The sequence below is a fragment of the Terrapene carolina genome, unplaced genomic scaffold (genome assembly GCF_002925995.2).
Source record: "Terrapene carolina triunguis isolate 2854851 unplaced genomic scaffold, T_m_triunguis-2.0 Scaffold604, whole genome shotgun sequence".
Lineage (NCBI taxonomy): Eukaryota > Metazoa > Chordata > Testudines > Emydidae > Terrapene > Terrapene triunguis.
In genome coordinates, this window is record NW_020664955.1 from 521,269 (window position 1) to 544,343 (window position 23,075).

General features: G+C 45.5%; 1 protein-coding gene across 2 annotated transcripts; it reads right to left on the reverse strand.

Moving 5' to 3' along the window:
• Window positions 1-1,825: 1,825 nt before the first annotated feature.
• TCP11 (t-complex 11) lies at window positions 1,826-14,334 on the reverse strand. 2 transcript variants are annotated; one of them, XM_029913351.1, is made up of 9 exons: window positions 14,050-14,334; window positions 10,579-10,711; window positions 8,815-8,935; window positions 7,225-7,445; window positions 6,047-6,183; window positions 4,386-4,606; window positions 3,797-3,921; window positions 3,140-3,303; window positions 1,826-2,430 (listed from the first exon to the last, which is right to left on the reverse strand). In XM_029913351.1, the coding sequence occupies exons 1-9, from the start codon at window positions 14,189-14,191 to the stop codon at window positions 2,207-2,209; spliced, it is 1,488 nt and encodes a 495-aa protein (XP_029769211.1). In that variant the 5' UTR covers window positions 14,192-14,334; the 3' UTR covers window positions 1,826-2,206. The 2 variants fall into 2 exon arrangements, with proteins under 2 accessions (XP_029769211.1, XP_029769210.1); XM_029913350.1 differs by having other exon boundaries at window positions 3,737-3,921.
• Between the last annotated feature and the right edge of the window lie 8,741 nt (window positions 14,335-23,075).

Consider the following 23,075-nt stretch of genomic DNA (forward strand, 5'->3'; position numbering starts at 1 on the left):
GAATTTTAAACATTTTGTGGTACCAAACATAACCAATCTGTGCAACAACATAGACTGACCTCACTACAACAAGGCGAGATTGTAAATATTTCTGGGCTTCCAGCGGTCGTTTTGTTGTTTTTCATAACTGTACAACTTAGAACAGACTGAATTAATAAATAAACTCAGACACACACCTTTGCTTTGTTTACTGTGATGTAGATAGTGTGGAAGTCTTTAATTTTCATTTTTTAAATTTGAATTTGGTCAAGGAATAAGCAGTGGCTGGTGCCTGGAACCAAAATGGCTGTTTTTGGTTAAACAAGGGAAATATTTTATCCATATGCAAATTCAGTGGAGAAAATGACTTGTCAGGGCAACCCTGAAATATCTCTTTGGTCTATTACCTTTTACTTGTAATTATCATGCAGTAGCCAACTTCTGCAAACTTTTACAATAGAATATAAAACTGTTTGTGAGCTGATAAATGGTAAGAACTCTCCCTCCTGAACACTACTGTGGGATTTGAATTTATCTGTTCAACATTTTCATTCTCCTGCAGAAGATGAGGCCTGTGCAACTAAGGTTTGTAGAACAAGTATAGGAAGCACACATTCTGCTCCCCTTTAATTTCCATTACTAACTTGCAGTCAGTCACATGAAATAAACTGTAAAATGGTTTGGCTCAAGACCTGCATGACAGTTTTAGATTAAATCTACTTTTTTTTAAGATCAGCTAGTGTCAGTTTAATAGTGTGGACCCACTTCCTTCACGTGAGAGGCAGCTGCTTCTTTGACCTCATTTTTCCTGAACCCTCTAATGCTAATCACTGCCATCTTACTGCTGACATGTCAAAGGATAGTGATTCTCTTGCAGTTATGATTACAAAGCCTGAAACACTAATGATGAGGCTATTCTATACTATTTGTCCAATTTATGTCAAAAAAATTAAATCCTTTTAATGGCAGTAACCAGTTCTCATGGTCCCATGAATGTAGAGATTTATGAATGTCTTCTGAGTAATCCTGCTAGAGCTTTAAAAGACCCCCTAAAAAAAAACTCCATGAAAAGTATTAAATATTCAGCATTACATTTTTGAAATGTCAAGCCCATTTATTCATTAAAAACATAGCTATAAATGCACATGGGGGTGTGTGTCTGAACCAGAGAGTGGCTGAAGCCCATACTAGCAGCACCTTTCATCCTCTCTCTCCCTTCCCCCCCCCAGATGAAGAAAACGAATTCTCTTCCCTTCACCCCATCCCACATTTACAGATGGGCAACTTGTGCCATGGAGGGTAAGTGGATTGGCAGGACCATAACCTATGCATCCTTACACAGTTCAGCTGCCAACTCCTAGAAAACACTGCTTCTCCCTGCAACAAAACAAAGCTCCCACACCCTAGCCATCTTTTAGCCAAAGCAATTCTTGCTGTACAACATCAGTAGTTTGATATTAAGGTACAATTGTAACAGAACATCAAAGACCTTGGCAGCTCTGATAGCACAGTATTGCTCTAGCAGAAAGAAAGTTTACTAATGCAGCTTCAAAGTATTGAAAATTCACTAGTATAAAGGAGATGGAGGAAAAGACCAACGTTTAACAATGCATGTTAAGATTTAGGAACTGGTTACAGTAGATTTGAATACAAAAATACTAAATCCATAGGGGATTAAACTGAGCTAGTATAGATGGCACCTATGAAGTAAACCAGATTTTAAAGTTAACACTGAAGGAGTATATCAGTTACATTAGAAAGTAAGCTCTGTCATTAACACAAAGCATCTTAATCAAATCCCCTCTCCCCGGCTGAGACTAAGAGGTGTCTGGAAAGCAGGCTAAAACCCACAGTTAATGGCAAGGCAAGAAAAAAATCAGGGTTCAAATTCACAGGATGCATTACAACATGAAATCCATCTAGGCTATCTTACCATATTTATTCAAAGTAATGAGACCAACTAACAGCAGGTATGGAAAAAAAAAAGGCAATTTTTTTTTAGTTTAAAGGTTTATTCAGACAAATTGGGAAGTGGCAGTTGGTATTTATGTAACTGTCCCCAGCACCTATGGTGGCCCAGCTGCAGAAGTGCTTTGGATGCTGCTGCACAGAACAGGACAGCTGTTTAGTTGGCTGCAACAGACTTTACAAGCCAAAGCATGATTCTGAAAACTAGCTGAGTCCTCCTCCCCTCTGGCCCCAGTGCATGTGGTGCTTTCTGTAAGAGTTAGAAAGAATCTATTCCTGGCTCTGCCCCTGGGAGAACAACCTTTTTTAGAATTGCCAGGTAGTAGGGTCCATACACCTGCCTGTTGTGATGAATCACACTGCCAAATCTGTGGCTAACTTCCAGCAGTTCTTCCTGAATTGGAGCAAGGCCTTTTGGGAGACTGTGAGAGTTCTGGGCACTAGGAGACAGATGAAGGCTGAGAAATGAATGGATCCGCTGCTCTGTAGGTATGAAAAGAAAGGGTGTGATAGGAGCAGTCAGTCAAAGGGAAGAGTGAACACCTGACAATTTGAGACACTATCAGCTCAGCAGCATGGATATAGCTCTGAAGAGAACAGAAGGGAAATCATCCTGGTATAAAAAAAACTAAAGTGCATAGCAGATGTCAGAATGCAACATGGAATTTAAGATTGTGCTTAAATGCAATAACTGCAACAGCACAGATCAGTGGGAAAGACTTCAGACTTAGTTTGAAATAGCTTGATAATTTACATATTACTATGGTGGGCTAGTGGATAGAGCACTTAACTGAGACTCAGGAGACCTGCATTTCATTGCTGGCTCTGTAACAAGTCACTGTGCCTCAGTTTCCCCATCTGTAACATAGGGATGACACCACTTTTGTAAAGTGCTTTGAGATAGGTGGTATTGTCATATGGAGCTTTTCACTGCTTGATCATTATCATTTAATGACTTCTGGAGAAGGAATGAGGATCTCAATCTAGGGGCACTAGGTACTCACCCTTGTGGCAGTCTGAGCAAAGAGGCCAAAGACTGACCTTACATGGGGGTTGCCTATGCTAGACCAGTCCTGGGAAAGGACTTCACTTTAGGGCTCTAAGGCCCAGCATAGATCGTAGATAAAGATGTAGGGTGGCCTCATTTTTAAAGTAAAAAGCCAGCACATTAGACATTTACTCAGGGACTCACCAATTACGCTCCGCACTGCATTGTCGTCCTCTGCGATGCTCCTTATCTGGCCTTTGAGGGAAGCAGATTTATCGCTGGTGAAAGCAGGGTAACCCAGTTGCAAGAGAGATTCACTAACTTCCTGGTGCACGTGATTGCTGATGTCCAGCAAAGCTTCTCGAAACCTAAAATCAGAGGCATGTTCTATATTCTTGGGCTGCTCCTCATCTTTGCTTCGCAGCAGGGAGGGTCCCACAGCAGTGGAACAGCTAGGAAATTCCCTCCACAAACCTGTAGCCAAGAACATCATGATGGCAACATAAGGCACAGACAACCAGCTGTACTCATTTGGTGTCCCATGAACTAAGCTGCCCTAGTGCTTGTTACTGTGATCAAAATGATCAGCAGCACTGGTTCCCCATTAACCAGTGAGTCACCAGTTCTAGGGGATTAGTTCCCAGCTGGAAACTCCTCCCCCAGCCAGAAGCCCTGGCCCCTATTTGGATTTTAACTATCCTCTCAGTTCCAGAGTGGATTTCTGCAGCTCTTCTCATTCCCAACCAGCACCTGTCTACTCACTTGTCTCCCTCTGGAAAAGATAATGGTAAAGCAACCAACCTGGTGTGAGGGAGCCCTTCCAAGAGGGCCTTTGTTACCCGTTTCAGCCTATCTACAAACCCAGGCGAGCTGAACAAGGCGCTTCCACACACACTGCTGGACACTAGCAGGACTGCAGCTAGGATTGTTAGCTGATTCACTTGCAACTGTACCTCCTGCAGCCGGGCTTGGTCCATCAACAGAGTCTGCAAAGAAAGATCAAATCCCCCTGTGGGCATGGGGAGAGCTGTGCTCACCAAGCAGGGAGATTCTCAAGCTGGTGAATCGCAATTGCCCTTCCTTTTCTGTATAGATAATGGGAGAGGGCTCCCCTATGGAGAAGGGCGTGAACCACTGATCAAACACAAACTCCCGGAAGCAGGAAAGGCCTTATGTTTTGCAGGGGACCCAAGCTAACAGAAGAGGGGAAATAAGCCACAGGCTAGAAGCTTCCACTGCCAAAAAGGGATAGGGGATCCAGCAGAGAGCTATTTTCTCCCCTTGCAGTCCTGTTGCCCGGCCCTGAGACAAAGCCAGCTCATGCTGTAGAGGTTACATAGGATTCAGGGCCCAAGCACCTGTTTATTTTGCTTATACTTAAGGCCAGTTCTAACTGCCACATCAAAGTGGCAGAGCAGTCCTCCCTGGCTGACAAGAAGATTCCTCCTACCTCAGGGTATTTCTCTATGGCTGGCTCCCAGCGGAGTAGATTCATGTATCCTTGGTTTAACACAGACATGGGACTTGGTGTAGATGAGCTCCTGCTGACAGCCCCCAGTGAGAGTGGAGCAGGTGATCCATGGACCTCAGGATGGGATGGGGATGACCAAGATGATGCAGAGACTTCTGCTGCTGCTTTGTGTAACCACTCAGTTGTGTGATCCAGGCTGTCTGGAACAGGATTACAGAGAGAATCAGACTCAGCAAGTTGAATGGTGAAGGAACTGTTTTCACTCACTGTACTACATTACACTCTGAAGAGACAGTATGTCTCAGACTGGCCAGAGAGCAGTGCTGGCCCCTACTTTACCAAGTGACTGACACCTGTTGAGAAGCTTCAGAGTCAGGCTCATTCTCATAGGACACAGCCATGTCATTGTCAGGACAGTGATGCTGGCCTAACAGTAGTGGGACTGGAAAGGCACATGTTCAGGGCTGGTCTCAGCTAAGCTTTGTAATGTGCAGAGGACTAGGAACTATTACTCCACATATGGTGAAACACCTCTAACAAAACCAGACCAGCTCTGCTGCAAGCCAGCAAAGCTGGTACAGGGAGCAGCAAAAGGTTGCTCTCTATCTGGGATAGCTTGCCTTTGATTTATTCAGCAACTTAAGCATCCACTAAAACCTTCTAGAAACGCTCTGCCAAGGGTGACTACAGGCCTGTTTAACATTTTGCCCTTTCCTCTGAGGATCTCAAAGCCTTTTATACGCTTTAATGAAATCTCACAACACCTGCCACGGCTATTTTCTCCATATTCTGCAGGGAGAAACTGAAGCAGATTAAATAACTTGCTCTCTTTTACAATGCAAGTCCGTGAGAAAGTTGGGACTAGAAGCCCAGTGTCCTGACTTCCAGGTACTGCTAACTACCAATCCATCCCCTGGTCAGAAGCACTTCTCCTTACATTTGACAGTTTCGCCTTTCCATCTTGTTACTAATACAAATTTGCGTGAAAGACTCTTAACAGCTCTGTTTCTATCTGCTGCTCCTGTTTACCCTGCACCTGAAGCTAGTATCTGCCACCAGCAGAATGTCTGCACCATTGGCTGATGTCAAACAGAAGACCATTTTGAGGTGGGAAAGGAAGTAACTGGAGATGAACTAAGCAGCAGATAATCCTATTTGTGTACATTATTCCACAGTAGTAAAGAGAGGAAAATAACCAATGTCCCATTAACAGAAATATTTGTTTCACAATGAACGCTTAAAATTGTATGTGCACACTTTAAATGCTTGAGTAAGCTGTTAGGAAGACTGGTTTCTCCATAGGGCTGCTACAGCACAGCCATCTGACACAAGCCTCCCCCACACCACCCACTCCATCTGCCAAGAGACCCGTGCCAAGGGTAAGCTCATGCTCCAAACCCACCAACCCTTGACTCCTCTGCTGAATCTGTCCCCTTGTGGGTGATGGCTATCATGGAAAATGATATCCCTGCAGCCCCAGGGTGAGATCCCTTCCCCACCTGCTGAACTTTGGGAATATTAATGCACTTTGGACCTATGTCACCCTGCGTTGGTGCTCAGTATTATTAATCCTTGTATAGGTATTTTGATGATGACCCAGCACACCCCTGCACCTTCTCTCTCCTTCCCCACACACTCACTGGGCAGCTTGGCAAGGAGCTCCTGGAATTTCTTCTGCTCATATTGGACGGAGTGATCCTGCAGGTGGGGCCGGAGGCTCTGGATGGTAAAATTCACCATGTCCATTTTCATCAGGTCTAGCACCCGGAAAATCTCCCTGGGGTGAATAAGAGGACAAAAAGGATCACTACAAGTGTCTCGCCAATGTCAAGTTGTCCCCAGAGACCCAGTCTTCAGTGCTGGGCATTCTAAGTGCACGGGGAGTCAGTACTCATGTCCTGAACTCACCAGCAGCCCAATGCAGCCCCACACACTACTCAGTGGCTTCTTTTTCATGCAACACGGACTTTTTAAAAAATCTAGTTTTTGTGCTGGGGAACGGTACCAAATTGCATGCCCCAGAGACCCATCCTACTTACCCTCGGAACTAGTACAACAGAGGCAGTGCAAGCTACTTCAGTGTTCCTCCAGGCTGTCTCTACCCTGATCTAGAGAGACCACCAGAAGGGTCAGAAGAGACCATGACCTCCCACAACAGCTATGTTCCACTGAAACAATGAAATTATCCAGCAGTGGGATAGGCTTATGAGTACAGAAGACAGGACATGGACCCAACTTACGGACTCATTATTGCAAGTAGTAAGAGAATTGGGCTCAGTGCACTCAGAACTAAATGCAACGTTCATTGCTGTGACTTAGGTTCTTCAGTCACACACACACACAGTCATTTCTCCTTCACAGCATGAAGGGAAAGACAAACTACTACTACTTTTAAACAGCTGGGGGGCACTCAGATGATATAGTGATAAGGCCATGTAAGAACAGAAGAGAAATCAGGCACTATAGCTCATTCCCTTCTAGTATGACTGTCATGGAGGGGGTGGGGTGCGTGGTGTTATTTAGTGCCAATTAGGATGGAAGTTTTTGTGAAAGGGACATATGTCCCCTACGAACCGGACTGAGCCTCAAGTTCATTTCGCACTGGACTTTCCATTCCTGTGAACAACAATTTAATCCAATTTTCATTATTCAGAAACTCAAAATATCAGTGAGACAAGCTGAGGCTCAGTGTATCAGGAGTCCGGATGTGATACGATTATTGGGCAGGAGGCAGTAGATTCCCCTGCCACAACAATCACTGATTGAGGATATGCTGGTTTATGGGAGACCCACCTGTGTCCCAAACAGTGTCACCCACCTGAGCAACTGAACTGGGTCTGTCACACCCCGTAGTCTCTGCACTTCCTCGTCTCGAACAGGTGCACACAGCATCGCCATTGTACCTAAGATGTACATGGTGAGATTGGGGATGTCAAGAGCCCCATGCTCAGCCTCCTGTCTGATCAGCTCCATATCCAGGGCTTCTTCGATCTGGCCCCGCAGACGGCTGTGCCGTGGCAGCAACAGTGACAGTATGGTCTGCCCCAAGGAGAAAGTCAAAGAGAGAAGAGTCTGTTTTTGTTCAAATTTAGGAACCCTACAGCTCGCCAGGAGCTGCACAACAAGTAGTAAAGGCTGGCCTTATAGGAATGAGGACTCAGGTGACTACTAAGCACATTGAAACTTAGGGGCCACCATAGCAACTATAAGGGAATGTTTGTTCCTAACTGCTCCCCTTAAGGGTATACACAGAAGATGCTATATGACCATATGTCAGCCCCTAAATAATGTGTGGTCCCTATTCTTTCCTTTATAACAGGGATACCTTCTAGTACTCTGTGGGATGGCTTTCTGGGAAAGGAGCTGCCTCTCAGGACTACAAAAGGGGAGAGGTATGGGCCAGGTCAGGCAAGTACGTTAGATGCTGCTGTGGGCTCTGCAGATAGGTAGGGCTGTTTGTTAGTTTTAAACACTTAGCTCCTGTTCTAATATGTTGTGTGCTTGTGTGCATTAAAGACAGATGCTTATGTATGACTAGCCTTGGAGAGGGGTTTCTTTATATATAAACTTTGAGGAGTTTATAGATAGAAGAGACTGTATGCACAGTCACTGTTGGCCTAGGGAGGATTTTCAGGCCAAGGCATTTTCTCACTTTACTTCGTATGTCTCTCTCTCAGGCTTCTTTATTTAAGAAGCCTTGTAACAAGTAAGGTTTTAATAAAATCAAACCCATCTAATTCATTTTTAATTCAGGAATTGTGTGTTCAGTCTACAATTCTATTAACAGACAACATCTACCTTTCTTAGAATCCAAATCTGCTGTACTGAAGAGAGGGTTTGGGTCCACTGGGAAGGAATGATGGGGTTCAGTTGCAAGTTAAGGGAGAAGAGGTTGCCAAGTATTAATGAATGCAGCTATCCTTGGGGCAGGAAAGAGGGAATGTAAAAAGAAAGGAATACGTGGTAGTTGTCCTACCACCTCTGAGCTAGCCTTCTGCTGTCTGGTGAAAACCAGTGGGTCCAATACTAATGAGACCTAAGCGGACCAGGACATTAGCCATCCTTAAGCAGAGTGTGGGTAGGGTCCTGCTCAAGAAACCATTGCATCAGTGTAGCATAGAGATTTAAGCAATATCTATGATCAGTTATGTCCATACTGATTGTTACATGGCTCCACTGGTTTTCATACCTTTCAGATGTAATTGATTTGTGTGGGGGACACTGGGTCAAGGGGACAGTCTTACAGACAGGATCTAGAAGGTTGGGCCTAGTATTTACTCTTCCTTGCTGTGAATTCCACTCTCTCATGCCTCCGGTCTAATGTGTGGCCACAAGGCAAAGCTTAGATGTACATCATTAACAGAGGCCTAGCTCTAAGGTGGGCTGTCCTATCTCATGAACTGCTCACCTCTTTAATTTCCTGCAGCAGTTGGATCACATGTGTGTAGTCTGGTGGACTAGCAGAGAGCTGTTCTTTCAGACTGTCCCAGAAAGCTTTGTGCAAGGTCTCCTTCACTCGGCTTTCCAGGCTGAGTTGGGAGAGGGAACAAGTAACTATTATGAACATTCAGCCATCTCACACCTATCATTATGGAGGGGCTATGTCCACACTTGGACCTCTGCATTTTCTTTGAACTTTTATTCTCATGTTGGAAGCAACATGCCTCACCACTCTCCCTCCTATGGGAACCTCTATCAACCTAAATTCCACAGTTCTCCCACATATGGTTCCTACCCAGCCATCTCTTTTCCCCATAGCCAAACATACTTCGGCCTTGTCTACACTGAGGTTGGTGTGTAAGGTATGTGTAGCTACACACCACAGTGAAAAGCAGGCTATGTCTGCTCCATAGCTGCATGTGCCAATGAAAGGCTGAGGTAGCGGGAAAAGTTCTGGCAAGGAGGAGCTCCTGGAGTCTTTCCCTGCAGCAGGGAAAGGCTCCAGCAATGGGACACTGGGCAGCACTGTCTCACTGTGCAGAGAGCCATGTAGGTAGGGCACATAGCTAGGGCCCTACCAATTTCACAGCCGTGAGAAACACGTCACGGACCGTGAAATAAGCCCTACCCAGTGAAATCTGATCTCCCACTCCTACTAGAAGCACCCTAGCCAGGGGCTTCTAGCTCCCGCTGGGCTGGGGAAAGACTTGTCCGTCACCTGCACAGGCACTCTTGGGTGGACCTCAGACCCACCTCCACCTCTGGGAACCTCCTGCGGCTGCAGGAAACTCCACGGTTGCTGCCTTCAGAGTGCAGCTCTGAAAGCAGCACAGAAGTGAGGGTTGCAATCCCGTGCCCCCCCGCAACAGGTCTGCGACTCCCCACCTCCCCCCAAAATACCCTTTTGGGTTGGGAACCCCACGGTTACAACAATGTGAAATTTCAGATTTAAACATTTGAAAAGGTGAAATTTACCAATTTTCAAATCCTATGGCCGTGAAATTAACCATAATGAAACTGAATTTGGTTTCATTAAGTGTTCAGGCATGTATTTACTCATCTAAGCAGCACTTCACCCTCTACACTGCTATTTATACTCATACAGTGTGTGTACTCTACACACGTATGTATGTGAAGACAAACCTTAATCTTACTTTTCTACCACTTAGCAATAGTTCAGAGGCAGCCACCCCCCACACACACACTTCAGAAGAATGTGATGTTTAGCCAACCTGTGATAGATGCAGGTAACTCCCTTCAAATCCCCCAACCACTACTCTTATCCTCAGAGAAGACTGACAGGACCGTACAATATTTGCAGGATAACTTTCTACAGAGCCTCTTTTTGTTCAGCACCAGGAAGGATACTCTGGTGGTTAAGGCATTCAGATAGGACTCAGGAAGTTTGCAGCTACAAGGCAGATTGCTGAGAGAAGATCTTTGCATCTCTTCTCCTTTGATTAATACTTAAGAAAAGGTCACTGTCTATACCTCTGAGTGCTCCATTAAACTCAAGGAAGACCAGATGTGGCATTTATCATAGTTCCAAGGGACAAATAAACTTGAAAAAAACCATAACATATAGCACCAAAACCCACTTTCTTTTCCTTTGTAGTTTCTAGATACTTTCAACAGCCATAGCCCTCCAAATCCTCCCCTCCCCCATTTCCCATTCTAGCCATATAATCTGCAACCTCAGGTAAGAGAAAAAACGAAGAGGAGTATAACGAACCTGTTTGGTGAGAAGTTGACCTCTTGCAACTTGAAATCACGGTTCACCACAATCTCGTGTGCAATGGTCATTTTAGAAACTTCTTGTGCTGTTTCTAGTAATTCTGCCATGGAGAGAACTCGTGGAGGGCTGGCTGCAGAAAGGAAATTAATGAGACCTAGTTCTTTATCATGATCAACTACAGTCTTAGATCCAACATTTAATAAATCTAAAAGGTTTTTACAAAATTTAATACGGAAATGCAAACCGAATGAAAGCCTGTGTATGTAGGGTGGGGTTAAAACATCCCCCTCAGAATATGAGAAACAACATTATGCTCCTAGCTGATGAAGAAATGCTGACACTGACAAAAGTAAAACTGATCAGTTTGGTTTCTATGTCTAAACAATGGAAGATTAAATTTCATTAATGGTCAAAAGCAAGGGCCCAATCCTCTCCCAGTGAAGTCATTAGCTAAACTTCCATTAACCTAAATGGAAGCAAGTTTGGGTCTCAAAATCAATTTAAAATATCACTCTGTGGTTATTGGTAACAACAATATAGGAAATAATTGTTCAAATTAAAATGGTCTTCAAAAGCAGTACAAGACTGCTCATTGAGTGAGCTGAATAAAAATGGATTGTATAAAAGCCTTATCAGTTCATGCTTGGTCCTATTACTTTTGACAGGTTCTCATACCTAGGCTTTAACCTCTTAATGACCTCCAGAATAATTATGCAACTAATGTCTCTATCTTGTTCCGCAGTTAAAATGAACAGTGAAACAACTACAAGTCTTATAAGTTCTTTTAACAGCATCCCTTCCAGTGTAAAGATACCAGGAAGACATGTATTCTGAAGAAGAATTTCACATTTTTACCATTTTAAGAATAAATACGTTAGATAAAAAGGAATTAGCACTCTTCTTCTCAAGTATTTTCAATATAGATCTCCCAATACATGATAGATGCATTTTTCAGATGGGGTAACTGAAACTCAAAGAAGCTAAGTGCCTGAAAGCAAACACTGAGTCAGTGGCAGAGCTGGAAGTAAAACTCATGTCTCCTGACTCCCTTGGTAGGGGATTAAACACCCTAGACACATTTTGGAAATATTAGCTGACAAACTACTGATTTTATACTGTCATTTCAGAATCTCATGAAAATCATCAGTTGTGGGACTATTATCTAGGGTTTCTACATTCTAGAGCAACAGGAAAAATTACAGGTGAAATTCACTGATTAAATTATGGGAGAGATGTGGAGTGAAAATATGATGCCAGGTGGCCTAGCTTAATAGCCATAAATGGGAGAACAATTTACAAGTTGCAGGACACCAGAGACAGTACAGAATAGGAATGAGACAGCAAAGAGTCACATGTTGGAATTATGGATTCTAACAGTGCTATAGGCTTGCCTTCATATCCTCCCATTGGGTAACTCACCCTCTTGCTATATTTTAAACCTTAGCCCCTCATTCTGCAATCTGGTCTGTGTACATAGACCACTAAGCCTGAAATCAATGGGGCTTTGCAAAGGCACAAGGGTCTGCCTGTGTGGAACAGATTGCAAGAGAGTGGTTTAGGATTGTAAACATTTTGGGACAGGAAGCATTTATTATAGGTCTGTAAAGGGTGCTTAGCTCCACACCCTCTCCTCAATCTGGTTGGGGTCTCTAGGGCTACTATAATACAAATCAGGATTAATTAACGGAGTTGATTAATCATACAACTATTTGAAGTGCCAAGGAGACCCAGAGTTTGAAAAGGATGCTCATTTATGCTATAGTTTAAATCTAAAATAATGAGAGAACTTAGAACTAACTAGATAACCCATGCCAATGGAGCCTGCATCTGATAGATGTTTCCATAATGAAAGTATATCATCCATATACTGGATAACATTAGTAGTATGTGTGAGGGGAAATAATTTAACCTAGAAAGTTCTTGACCAGCAAGTGGAAAAGTGGATCAGGACACTAGCAGCTATATGAAAGATTAATACAGGATAATTTAGAAAGTTGGGTGTAGGGAACCTTCCTCAGCTAGGCAGAGAAACAGAACAATTGCTAAATGAGTTTGAATTGATTAGCCCATCCCAAAGCAAAGTGAAGGAAATAGTATATACCATGACTGCTTTCGAAGGGGGTATGGTAAAATGACAGGTCCCCTTTCTGAACAGATTACAATCTAAATTAGACAAGAGGGTTGTGTGAAGAAAGGCTAGTAGCAGGTTGTATGCTATGAAATGATGTCAGTCATATAAAGCCCAGTCCTGCAAAGAATCATATACATTTGCATTATTACTGGCCTGAGTAAGCCAGTGGGACTATACCTGCGTACGAAGTCCCTAGCTAGCTTAAATCTTTGTTGGATAAGAACTACAAAAGACACCTATGCTGCAGGAAGGGAACATTTGAATTTTTCTCTGATTTTAGTTCCACTGAACTGTGCAATGGAATTTACTGATCTTTTAGACAGGTGGAATTCTTAAGATGAACCACTGTTTGTCTAAGTTGATGCATATACAGAAAATGATGTATAAGCTCTCCAAAAGTTACAATTCAACCCATCTGAGAAAGAATTCAAACTGAATTGACAAACCCAGATTCATAGTTTTGATGTGAGCCCCTCTGTCCTTTCATACTCCTCTTTTTGTATCATGTGAAACAAGAGCGACATCTAGTGACCATTAAAAAACAGCACCTGTCATTTATTGAAAGCTGTACAAGGCAGAGGAGTTCACAGTTTAGACACACTACAGTTAAGAGTCACAATGCAGTACAAGATTCTACTGCTGAATTTTGACTAACTTAAAAAAAAATCACTTAATGGTGGAACATGAAAGAGGTTTAGTGGAAACATGCTCTAAAGAAGCCTTTGAAGGAACAGATAAAGGCACTTTGGGGCACGAAGTGAGAGAGGAATATTTGATACAGCTGATGGGAAGTGTAAGACTTTGATCTGGGGTGATCTTTGCAAAAAATTGTGATATCTGTTCCCCCCCCCTCCTCCTCCTCCTCCTCCTCCTCCAAGGTTAGCAGTGGGATGGGATGTGGAGCCTAGGATTCCATGTCACCAGGTTAAGGTGGTTAGCAGAACAGTTAAAGATTTGTATGTTTGCTGCCCCATAGCGCCACTTCAGCACACTATGCACGAGGCCCAGTCATAACATTATTAAATGTAGAAAAAGAGCCATTGCAGAACTTAGTCTAAAAACAGGTCAGCAATGGTTCAAGCTGCCAAGAGCAGTTGTATAGTCTCCACATTTGAGGCAGAGACTGGACATCTCTCAGTGCTAGTTTAGTAAAAATCAACCCTGCCTGGAAACAGCAGGATGGCATGAACCCACTACTGGTCCCTTTCCAAACCCAAGGGCTCTCTTTCAAACCTCTCCCCGAAGCCCTGTCATCTCTGGTTAAACCATTGTTTGCATTGAACCCTGTGAGGACGGTAGAGACTGGACTTTTCTAGCATAATCGGAGGCAGACGTACACGTTGGCAGCTGTGGTGGGCAGAGGCTGGGCATGTCCCCATCATGGCTCTCCTGGGCCTGCCTCGCTTTCCTAGGCCTACAGGGCACACTCTCTGGATCACTGCAGTCACTGGGGGGTGTCTCCTCTCTGGGGTTAGACATCTTGTTCTTCCTGCAGGTCGAGGGGAGACAGAGGGTTAGAAAGCGGGAACAGAGAAGGCATCAACTCAGGCACCACGGGCCCAAGACGGCCACTCCTCTAGTCAAGGGAGGGGGCCGTGAACTGAGTCAGGCCGGGCCTGTGGGGAGCCTGGGCACGAGACCAAGGGGGGGGCGGAAGACCCCAGGGCGAGGCGGGGACGGGACCGTCCAACGGCTCCTTGCCTCAACGGGAGTCAGCGAAGGTGGAGAAGCGGCCCCTCACCTTCCCCGGAGGGTCCGGGCGGTGGCGAAGAGGCTGGGGCCGGACCGGGCGGTGGGGAGGGAGCCGGACCGGGCGGTGGGGAGGGGGCAGCGGCCGGGCCCGGACCGGGCGGTGGGGAAGGGGCAGCGGCCGGGGCCGGACCGGGCGGTGGTGACGAGACAAGAGGCTGCCCGGCCGCTCTCGAGCCCCCTCACGGAACTACTGCTGCCGTTGGTTCAGTGAGCGTCCGCTCCCAGCTTCAAACAGGACCGAACCAACTGCCAGCGCGTGGGAGGGGGGAAAGGCTCGACCTCTTTACACCCGTGGGGGCTACAGACGGTTCCCAGGGAGATTCCTCCCCCTCGTGGCACCGACGAGACCTAAGCCACCGTGTTTTACTTCTTTGGGATCCTGTTCTGAATGAGGTTTTATAATCCGCCCACTTCTCTGTTCGAAATGGGCTGCTCCGCATCTTGAACCATAACAAGCTCTTTTCAGGACTGAACCAACCCCAGAGAAATGGGGATGGGCCTACCACACAAACTCGTCTCCATTTAAAAGCCGCCTAGGGGAGCCAGCTCCCATGCTAAGAGATAAAGTATGAATTACCCTTGGATTGTGGCGCGATAATTAATCCAGCACTACGCTCTCGTTGGAATTATATTTTTCTTTTAAAATAATCCCCCCTCTAGCCAAATGGAATGCTCCAAAGAGTGGCTCGGCCCACGGCCTACTTGGACTCTACCATCCAATAGACGAGGAGGTAGACAGGTGAAGGGAATAGTCAACTAGAGCAAAGCCGGGGGGGCAGCCCTAGGAATTTAGCTGTAGAGTTGCATGACGCTTTATTTATTGTAGGGCCTGCTATATTTATAGGCGCCTTCATAGTAATTTATTTTAAATAGTACCTGGTAGGATCCCTTCTGACTGGATGGACCATGCAAATTAATAGCTGTAGGTTGGCAGCACGTGTGGTTGTTCACACCCCAGAAGGTGCTGTGATCCTAGGGGAGGCGTAGGGCTGATTGCAAAGTAAATCAGGCACATGGGAGGTAGTAATGTTTAGTGATCAGAGCAGGGGTTGACTGAACTAGGCCTCCTAGCTGGCAAAGAGCGGGGGCTTCAGGGGAGTTAGGACACTTGGGTTCTGTTCCCACCCGTTGGAGGTTTCTAGGCTAGTGAAGAATCCTAAGAATGCATTCCAAGAAGTGGGCTGTAGCTCACGAAAGCTTATGCTCTAATAAATTTGTTAGTCTCTAAGGTGCCACAAGTACTCCTGTTCTTTTTGCGGATACAGACTAACATGGCTGCTACTCTGAAACCTGAAGAATCCTGGGTTCTGGTTCTTGTGAAAAGTAGAGGTGGGATGAATTGTGCGTGGAGTGGTACAGAACTATAGCAATAAGCATGTTGGAAACCTATAGGAGGATAAAGATTTTTAAATTATTATTTACAGTGTAGTGGTGTCATGAACCAGGATGCCAGGTGTTGTACAAGCAGAGTGAAAAAGATGACCCTTACCCTGAAGAGCCTGCAATCAAAGTAAATCCTTTTTCTTTTCTTTTGCAGAAGAGGGGTGGGGGGAGGAAGGAAGGTGCACAGATTCATTCATTGTTCACTTGATGGCTTACTGGAGAGGAACAATGTTGTTAATTTATGTTGGTACCTGCGCTTTCTTGCCTTTTCCTTCAAAACTATATTTATTGTGATTGTTTAAGCACTATCCTGATCTCCGAGCAGTTTATAAAACTCAGTACAAACTGTTCCATACAAAAATTAAAACTGTACTGCCTTCCCTCTGTACTGCACGGGTAAGCAATGTGAAAACTAACCTCCATAACAACTACACAACTTTGCCCTTGTCCCATCAATCTGCTCGCTCCCCATACCCTCAGGAAAATGTGTGGGTTTTGCCACAGGCCTAAAGGTTAACAAATCTGCATCCTGCTGGACCAAGGGGAGAGCCGGTATCTGGTATCTTTATTGTTCTAAGACAGTGGTTCCCAAACTTTAACAACCTGAGAACCCCTTTCACTAAAATGTCAAGTCTCGCGAACCCCCTCCTAAAAATGAATATTTCCAGGGATTTTCTCCTTTACCTGAGTATAAATTATAAAAGCAGTGATCTTGGAAATATAAAATTTGTTTTTATGACATGCTTATTACACACTATTTATTATTAATTATTATTTATAATTACATTATTTTTATTACATTATGAAAACGGCAACACCCTTCCAAAATCTCACTTCTGTAGCTTGTATCACTTTGAATAAGCCTGTTATAAGACAAGGCTCCTATGTTTAATCAAGGAGTATCAGATTTGAAACAGCATGAAGGTATTGAAGAAGCCAACTCAAAGAGTTTCTCCTACATATGCATTCAGGTCTTGAGTAGTCCAGGCAAACAACGCACGTTACAACAAAGCTTAAACTTGTTCTTCATAATAATTTTAAAAACAATACTACCTGCCTATTTAATTTTAAAAACAGCAAAAAATATCCACCTCCCTTTCCATTTCTTATAAGGAGTCTTGAAGTTTAAATCTCCTCAGTATGATAGATATGCTTGCTTTGATCTGCTTAGCTCTTGGAAGTCCAGGGGCTCCAGGCTGCTGGCCCCGTGCTGTCCGGGGTCCCTAGGGACAGCTCTGTCCGCCATTAGGGAATTTTTTCCTGAGAACCCCCTGTAACATTTCGTGAACCCCCAGGGGTTCACGAACCCCAGTTTGGGAACCACTGTTCTAAGAGACATCAGTGCTAGAAGACAGGGCTGTATCAATCTCATTTCTGCTGTGAGATGTATGCTGTTGGCTCAAATCATCTCTGGATATTCAGAGTGTTGATTCTGTAGTACCAGAGACCTCAGCAGCTCCTTTCCTGGACCTTTAGCCTCTGGCATCTCTCTGATGAATTTCCCCTCAAGGGCTGTGCAAGTCTTTCCTTTAGGATAGAGCCCTCTGGTTAAACACTTCAGGGTGCCAGGCTGAGTGTGAGGTGGAAATCAGGTGGATAGAGCTCCAACCCTCATCCTCTAGGGCAACGGTTCTCAAACTTCATGGCACTGAGACCCCCTTCTGACAACAAAAATTACTACATGACTGTGGGGGGGACCTAAGCCTGAGCTCGCACGACCCCCTACCCCAGGCAGGGGGGCCCAAAGCCTGAGCTCCACCACTCCATGCAGGGGGGCCAAAGCCCAAGGGCTTCAGCCCTGGGTGGGGGGCCTGTAACCTGAGCCTAGAGTTGAAGCCGAAGCCTGAGTCCCACTGCCCAAGGCTGAAGACCTCAGGCTTTGGCCCTGGGTGGCAGGGCTCGGGCTTCGGCCCCAGACCCCAGCAACTCTAATGCCAACCCTGGTGACCCCATTAAAAGGGGGGTCCTGACCCACAGTTTGAGAACTGCTGCTCTAGGGGCTGCTTCCCATTCTACTTTTCTTCCCTTAGGAGTGAAAGTAGCCAGAGATTTTGCAGGACTCTCTAGGAAGTAACACAAGCGTGAGCCCCGTCTGCCTACAGGAACCCCTCTATAGCACGATCCCCCAACTTCTATAGCACCCTTGATCATCTCCAGCCTATCTATGATCTCCCTGCCTCAGGCTCTGGCAAAAAAACCCTCTCTCCCACCATCACCTCCTTGTGAATCTTCATAACCTCAGGTGCTTTCCACCTGGATTGTGTAGCCATAAACTGGGGCCAAAGTGTAGTTGTTCAAGTGAGAAAAGCCTGGGTTTGAAGACTTTCAGGCCAGGCTGAACGGTGGGGTCATGGGAAGCTAGGGTGGGTGACATTTGGGGTAGGGATAATGATGCAGAAGGTGTTTTCCTTTCTCATGGGGACTCTGTTGCCTTCATGCACATACCCTGCTGTGGCAATTATTTAAATGTAAATGTTATAAAAATGCTGTAATGTGTCTAAATGAAATTAATGAGGTGCAACATGGTCTAGTGGCCTGGGCATCAGGAGACCCGCCTTCCAACTGCCGTTCTGCTGAAGACTTGCTGCGTGGCTCTGGGAGGGTTGTTTTACTTCTCTGTGCTTCTGTTTCTGCTCCCGTCTGTCTAGGTCGTAAGCTCTTTGGGACAGAGACTGGTTTTTACTTTGTGTGGACAGCACCCAGAATGGTGGGGCTCTGATATGGGTTGGGGCCTCTAGGCCGATACTAAATATGGCTGCTACTGTTTCAGAGGTCTGAGGAGCGTAAATGGGCACAAAGGTTAAACCTTCCGTTTGCTCTGGATGTACTTTTCTCTTGTGCAGAGGGTTCACACAGGGTCTGTGCATCTCTGTAGCCCTATATTGAGGACTTAGGTGGTGCACAGATATTGCACTGGCTCTCTGCACAGGGATACAATTCCCTTGTTTGAGAAGCCCTCTCCTAGGCAGATAACGGCTGCATTGAGCCATTGCCTACCAGAAATACAGTACTGTTGACACTTGTACATCTTGCCAGGAGTATCTGATTATTTGGGAGGCTGCAGGACTCTGTTATGTTCACCAGCAGATGGCAGCAGCCTTTCATGACAGGTGACGTGGGAGTGAACAAGGGCACATTGGGAAAAGCTTAGAAGACAAAAGCTCCCTCCTAGCCTGCACGTCTCATAAAGACAAGGTTTAACTGGGTTGCCCTGGCCCCAGCAATTTGGGTCAGATTTTAAGCAGAGCTCAGCCCCCCATTTAGGAACCTCAGTGAATGGCCACCTTTTTGAAAGTGCATTCAGCAGTTCCCCTGAGAACAATGGGAGCTACAGCGGGGCTGAGAGTTTTGTGAAAATCTGGTCCTGAATGTAGCAGTGCTTTGGCCTGAAGCAATTGCAGATATGTAGCTGGACTGAGAGGCAGGTGTACATAATTTAGTTGGGGATTGGTCCTGCTTTGAGCAGGGGGTTGGACTAGATGACCTCCTGAGGTCCCTTCCAACCCTGATGTTCTATGATTCTATGGTAAAGAGGGAGCATGGAGGTGAAGAAAGGGAGTTGATGAAGGGGACAAATCAGTGTAACCCAAAATCACATTTTAACCAACCTCTTTTCAAAGCAGCTGAGCACCCAGAGCTCCCGCTGACTTCATTTAGAGCTGTGAATGCTCAATAATGCTGAAAATCCGGTCACAGGGTCTGAGGTTGAGAACCCAAGTTCAGAGGCCACTTTTTTGAAAATGTGGTCTGTAGGCTCGGTGCCTCAGTTTCCCCTTCTGTAAAATGGGAATAGTGAAACTTCCCCTTTGTAAAATGCTTTGAGGCTTGTGGATGAAAAGCGCTATATAAAGTATTTTTCCCTGTACTGATCAATTGAGAAGGAGTCATGTGGCCCGATTTTCAGGAAATGCTGAGCACCTGCAACTTGTATTGTGGTTGGTGGAACCTGCCTGCACTCAGCAGCTCTGAAAAGCAGTCCAGTGGTCCATACGGGCCGTTCTTTGTACACGGGGATTATAGAAACCAAATTCAGGATCTGTCTATCTACAGTAGATCTCTATCTATGTAGAGTCTTGTGTAGTGTCCATCGTATAAGCACTGTTAACAAAACAGCAACAAAAGAAACACTAAGGACAGATGAAAACTCAGTTTCACTTCTCTAATGTCTCTCTCTCCTCTAGATATGGTATATAATGTTCCTTAACAAAGACATTCCTCCACATTTTATTGACTCTCCCAATCTCCCTTTGCCCCCCTTTACAATGTGTTTCATCGATGGAAGTCACAAATAATTGGGAAGGTTTTCCCTGGCCGAGTGAGGGTGGAGCTGAACAAAAGGAGGTCACCCCGTCCGGGTCCCTTTGCCCTCTGTGGAATGGCAGGAATTTCTCCGTGCTCTATAGTCTGGGGTAATAATGGCATCAGCAGCGGGCTGATTGTTTTCATATCTAAAGCCTATGCAAGTCTCCAGCTTAGTGCCTGTCAGCTGCAGGAGTATTAACCTTAGAACTGTCAGAGCTAATAAAAATCCTACGCTGCCGGTGCGGCTGTGGAGTGTGGTAGGAGGTACCACCAGCAGCTGCGGGATATAGTGTCTACAACAGTTGTAGAGTCCCCACGTGTGCAGCTCCCCATTTATTTTATCCGTTTGCTCCCTATGGGTCCAAAACACTCGCCTTGACATCCTGGCCCTATTAAAGCCAAGGGCAAAACTCCCATTGACTTCAATGCGTCTGGGATTTCACCATGTGGATTTTGCTTTAATCTTGCTCGTCTGATAGGCGTTTATGCTGCCATTGAAATCCCTGGTGAGCTCTGGGGGATCTTCTTGCTCCTATGAAATATCCCCCCACCCCTTCCAAGTTTATTTTATAACCTCCCAGTAACCTGCATTCGCTGATGCTCAGCCTGCTAATTGAGTGTGATCAGCCAATGGTTTAGCAGCTGCAGCTGTCAGCAGGAGCCATGAGGCTACAAAGCAGAGTGGGGCACTCGGGGTGGGGGGGGTGAGAATGGTGACAAAACACAGGTTGCTTATCTTTGCCAGCCCCTGTGTCCTACACACATGTATGCATGCATAGACCTACACTCTGCTGTCCCAGTGACACACATGTGCATGCACTCTGCACCCAGTGCGGGTATCCTATGCACACTGCTGCAGAAAGGGCACGCATGGGCCTAATTTGCCTCAAGGAGAAATGCATGCATGTGCTTGCCTGCCCATGGGTGCACCTACACGCGCGCACACATTGTTGCACCAACCAGACACACATTGTAGTTGGGAGTGCAGCTGCTATATGTGGGCGCCCTAAGGGTACATCTACACTTAGACCTGGGGGGAGGGGGGTGATTCCCAGCTTGAGCAAAGATATCTGTGCTAGCTCAGATTGAGCTAGCGTGCTAAAAATAGAGTGTAGCTGCGGCGATGGGAGGAGCTAATCACCCCAAGCGTGTTCCTCTCTGAGACGCTAGCCCATTAGCATGCCTCAGTTTCCCCATCTGTAAAATGGTGATAACGCTACAGAGGAGATGGGAGGATTAATCCCTTGATGCTCATAAAATGCTTTGAGAGTCTTATGCCAAAGGCACTCCAGAAGTCTGCAGTGTTACAAACAAAATATTGGCACTAAGGACATGGCTTCCTAGCCACATAATAACAAAGAGCGGAAGGGGTCACTTTCTGCTCCAGTGTCTGAAATACAAGGATGTGTGAGAGATCTCCTCAGACTAGCAGGGAATGATAAAAGACGTCTCCTCAAAAGGCGATAAGGGAAACCTGTGCCTGGCCTTGGGAGACGGAGGGAGAAGGCAGACATGGCAATCTCACCACATAGCAACATGCCACCAGCTCAGGAACAGCCCCTGCTGGAAAATGGACGTGGGATCAACACCCAAAAAATGCTTAGTTCTATCATAGGCAGGTATCTAGCAGTGTTTGTATAGCTTGTCACACCAATAAAGCTCATGGAATCAAGAGCCACCGACCTGAGGTATTAGGAGTTGAAGGTCTTACCAGGTATCATCGGAAAGGTAATTTTCCTGGATTTGCCATAAGGTCTCGGAGCTGTCCTATGACCTCTGTATCACAAGGTATTAATCGTCATATGAATTGGGAGTGGTATGGTCTAAAGGTAGAGGTGTTAGCAATGATCTTCATATGCTTAATATTCAGGCAAACGTATCATTTTGGTCAGCAGGGTTGAGTTTTATTAATTTTCCATGGGTGAACTCAATTCATAGAACTGTTCCTAAACGGCAGCAGACTAACCTCAAGCGGAATTGATTTACAGACAAGGCTCCCCGCTACTGATGCATAATCTGATAATTATTCTGCTAAACTTTCCAAAAATATAACAGGCAATGCCTTGGAGACGTAACTGGAGCAGTTCTCAGTGTTTCCAGGACTGAGAATCTGACGCCAACAGGACGTCAGGGGAACAAAGAAAAGCCGGTCCTCCCAGCAAAAAGTGCAAGGATCACACACGCCTGGGGGAAGGACTGTACGTGGAACATGCAGGAGTGCCTGCAATGAGGCATGAGACCTTGAATAGCTGACCTCTGCAGTATCTATATCAGATCTACTGATGGAAAATGCTGTCTAAGAGCTAGATATTATAATGTGTGATGAGGAAGAATTGTCCTGTGGTTCAGGGATTCGGAAGGCCTGGGTTTGATTCCTGGCTCTGCTACAGACTTCCTGCGTGACCTAGGGCAAGTCCCTTAATCTCTCTCTCTTCATTGTGTTGAGGATAAATTGATTAATGTTTGTGAAGTGCTCCGATACCATGGTGATGGGGGGTCCTATAGGTAGATTTGGGGAGAGCTCTCCCTATCCCTCTCATTACTGATAATGATAACAGATGCCATGTCATAAGCGCACATGGCATTTCACAAACAAAACCCATCACCTCTGAATTTGGGCATGTGTAATCATAAACCTGCTTACACCCACCTTTCACTGTGCAAGGAGGCCTAGGTTGATGTCTCTTACTTGTCAAGGATCCTGGAGCCATAAGGATGTGGAAGGAGATTGGCTGAGCAAGAAGGAAGAGTTTTGTTCCAGACATAAGGAGAGACATGAAGCCAATTTGGGGAGGGCAATGAAAGGAATCCCCTCTTTACAGGCTCATTGTTTTTTGGATGCTGCCAAGACACCAATGTTTGAAAATCTGACCTATGAGGTATGAAAGCAGTTTGGCTCTGTTTTCAAGAAAAGCTTGTAATGGGG

Excerpts from the sequence above, each read along its gene's own strand:
- TCP11 (XM_029913350.1), bottom strand. The coding sequence starts at position 14,191 with ATGTCTAACCCCAGAGAGGAGACACCCCCCAGTGACTGCAGTGATCCA. Across the intron at positions 8,936-10,578 it reads GTCAACTTCTCACCAAACAG|CCTGGAAAGCCGAGTGAAGG; the intron begins GTTCGTTATACT and ends CTCCCAACTCAG. Across the intron at positions 7,446-8,814 it reads TGCTGCAGGAAATTAAAGAG|ACCATACTGTCACTGTTGCT; the intron begins GTGAGCAGTTCA and ends TCCTTGGGGCAG.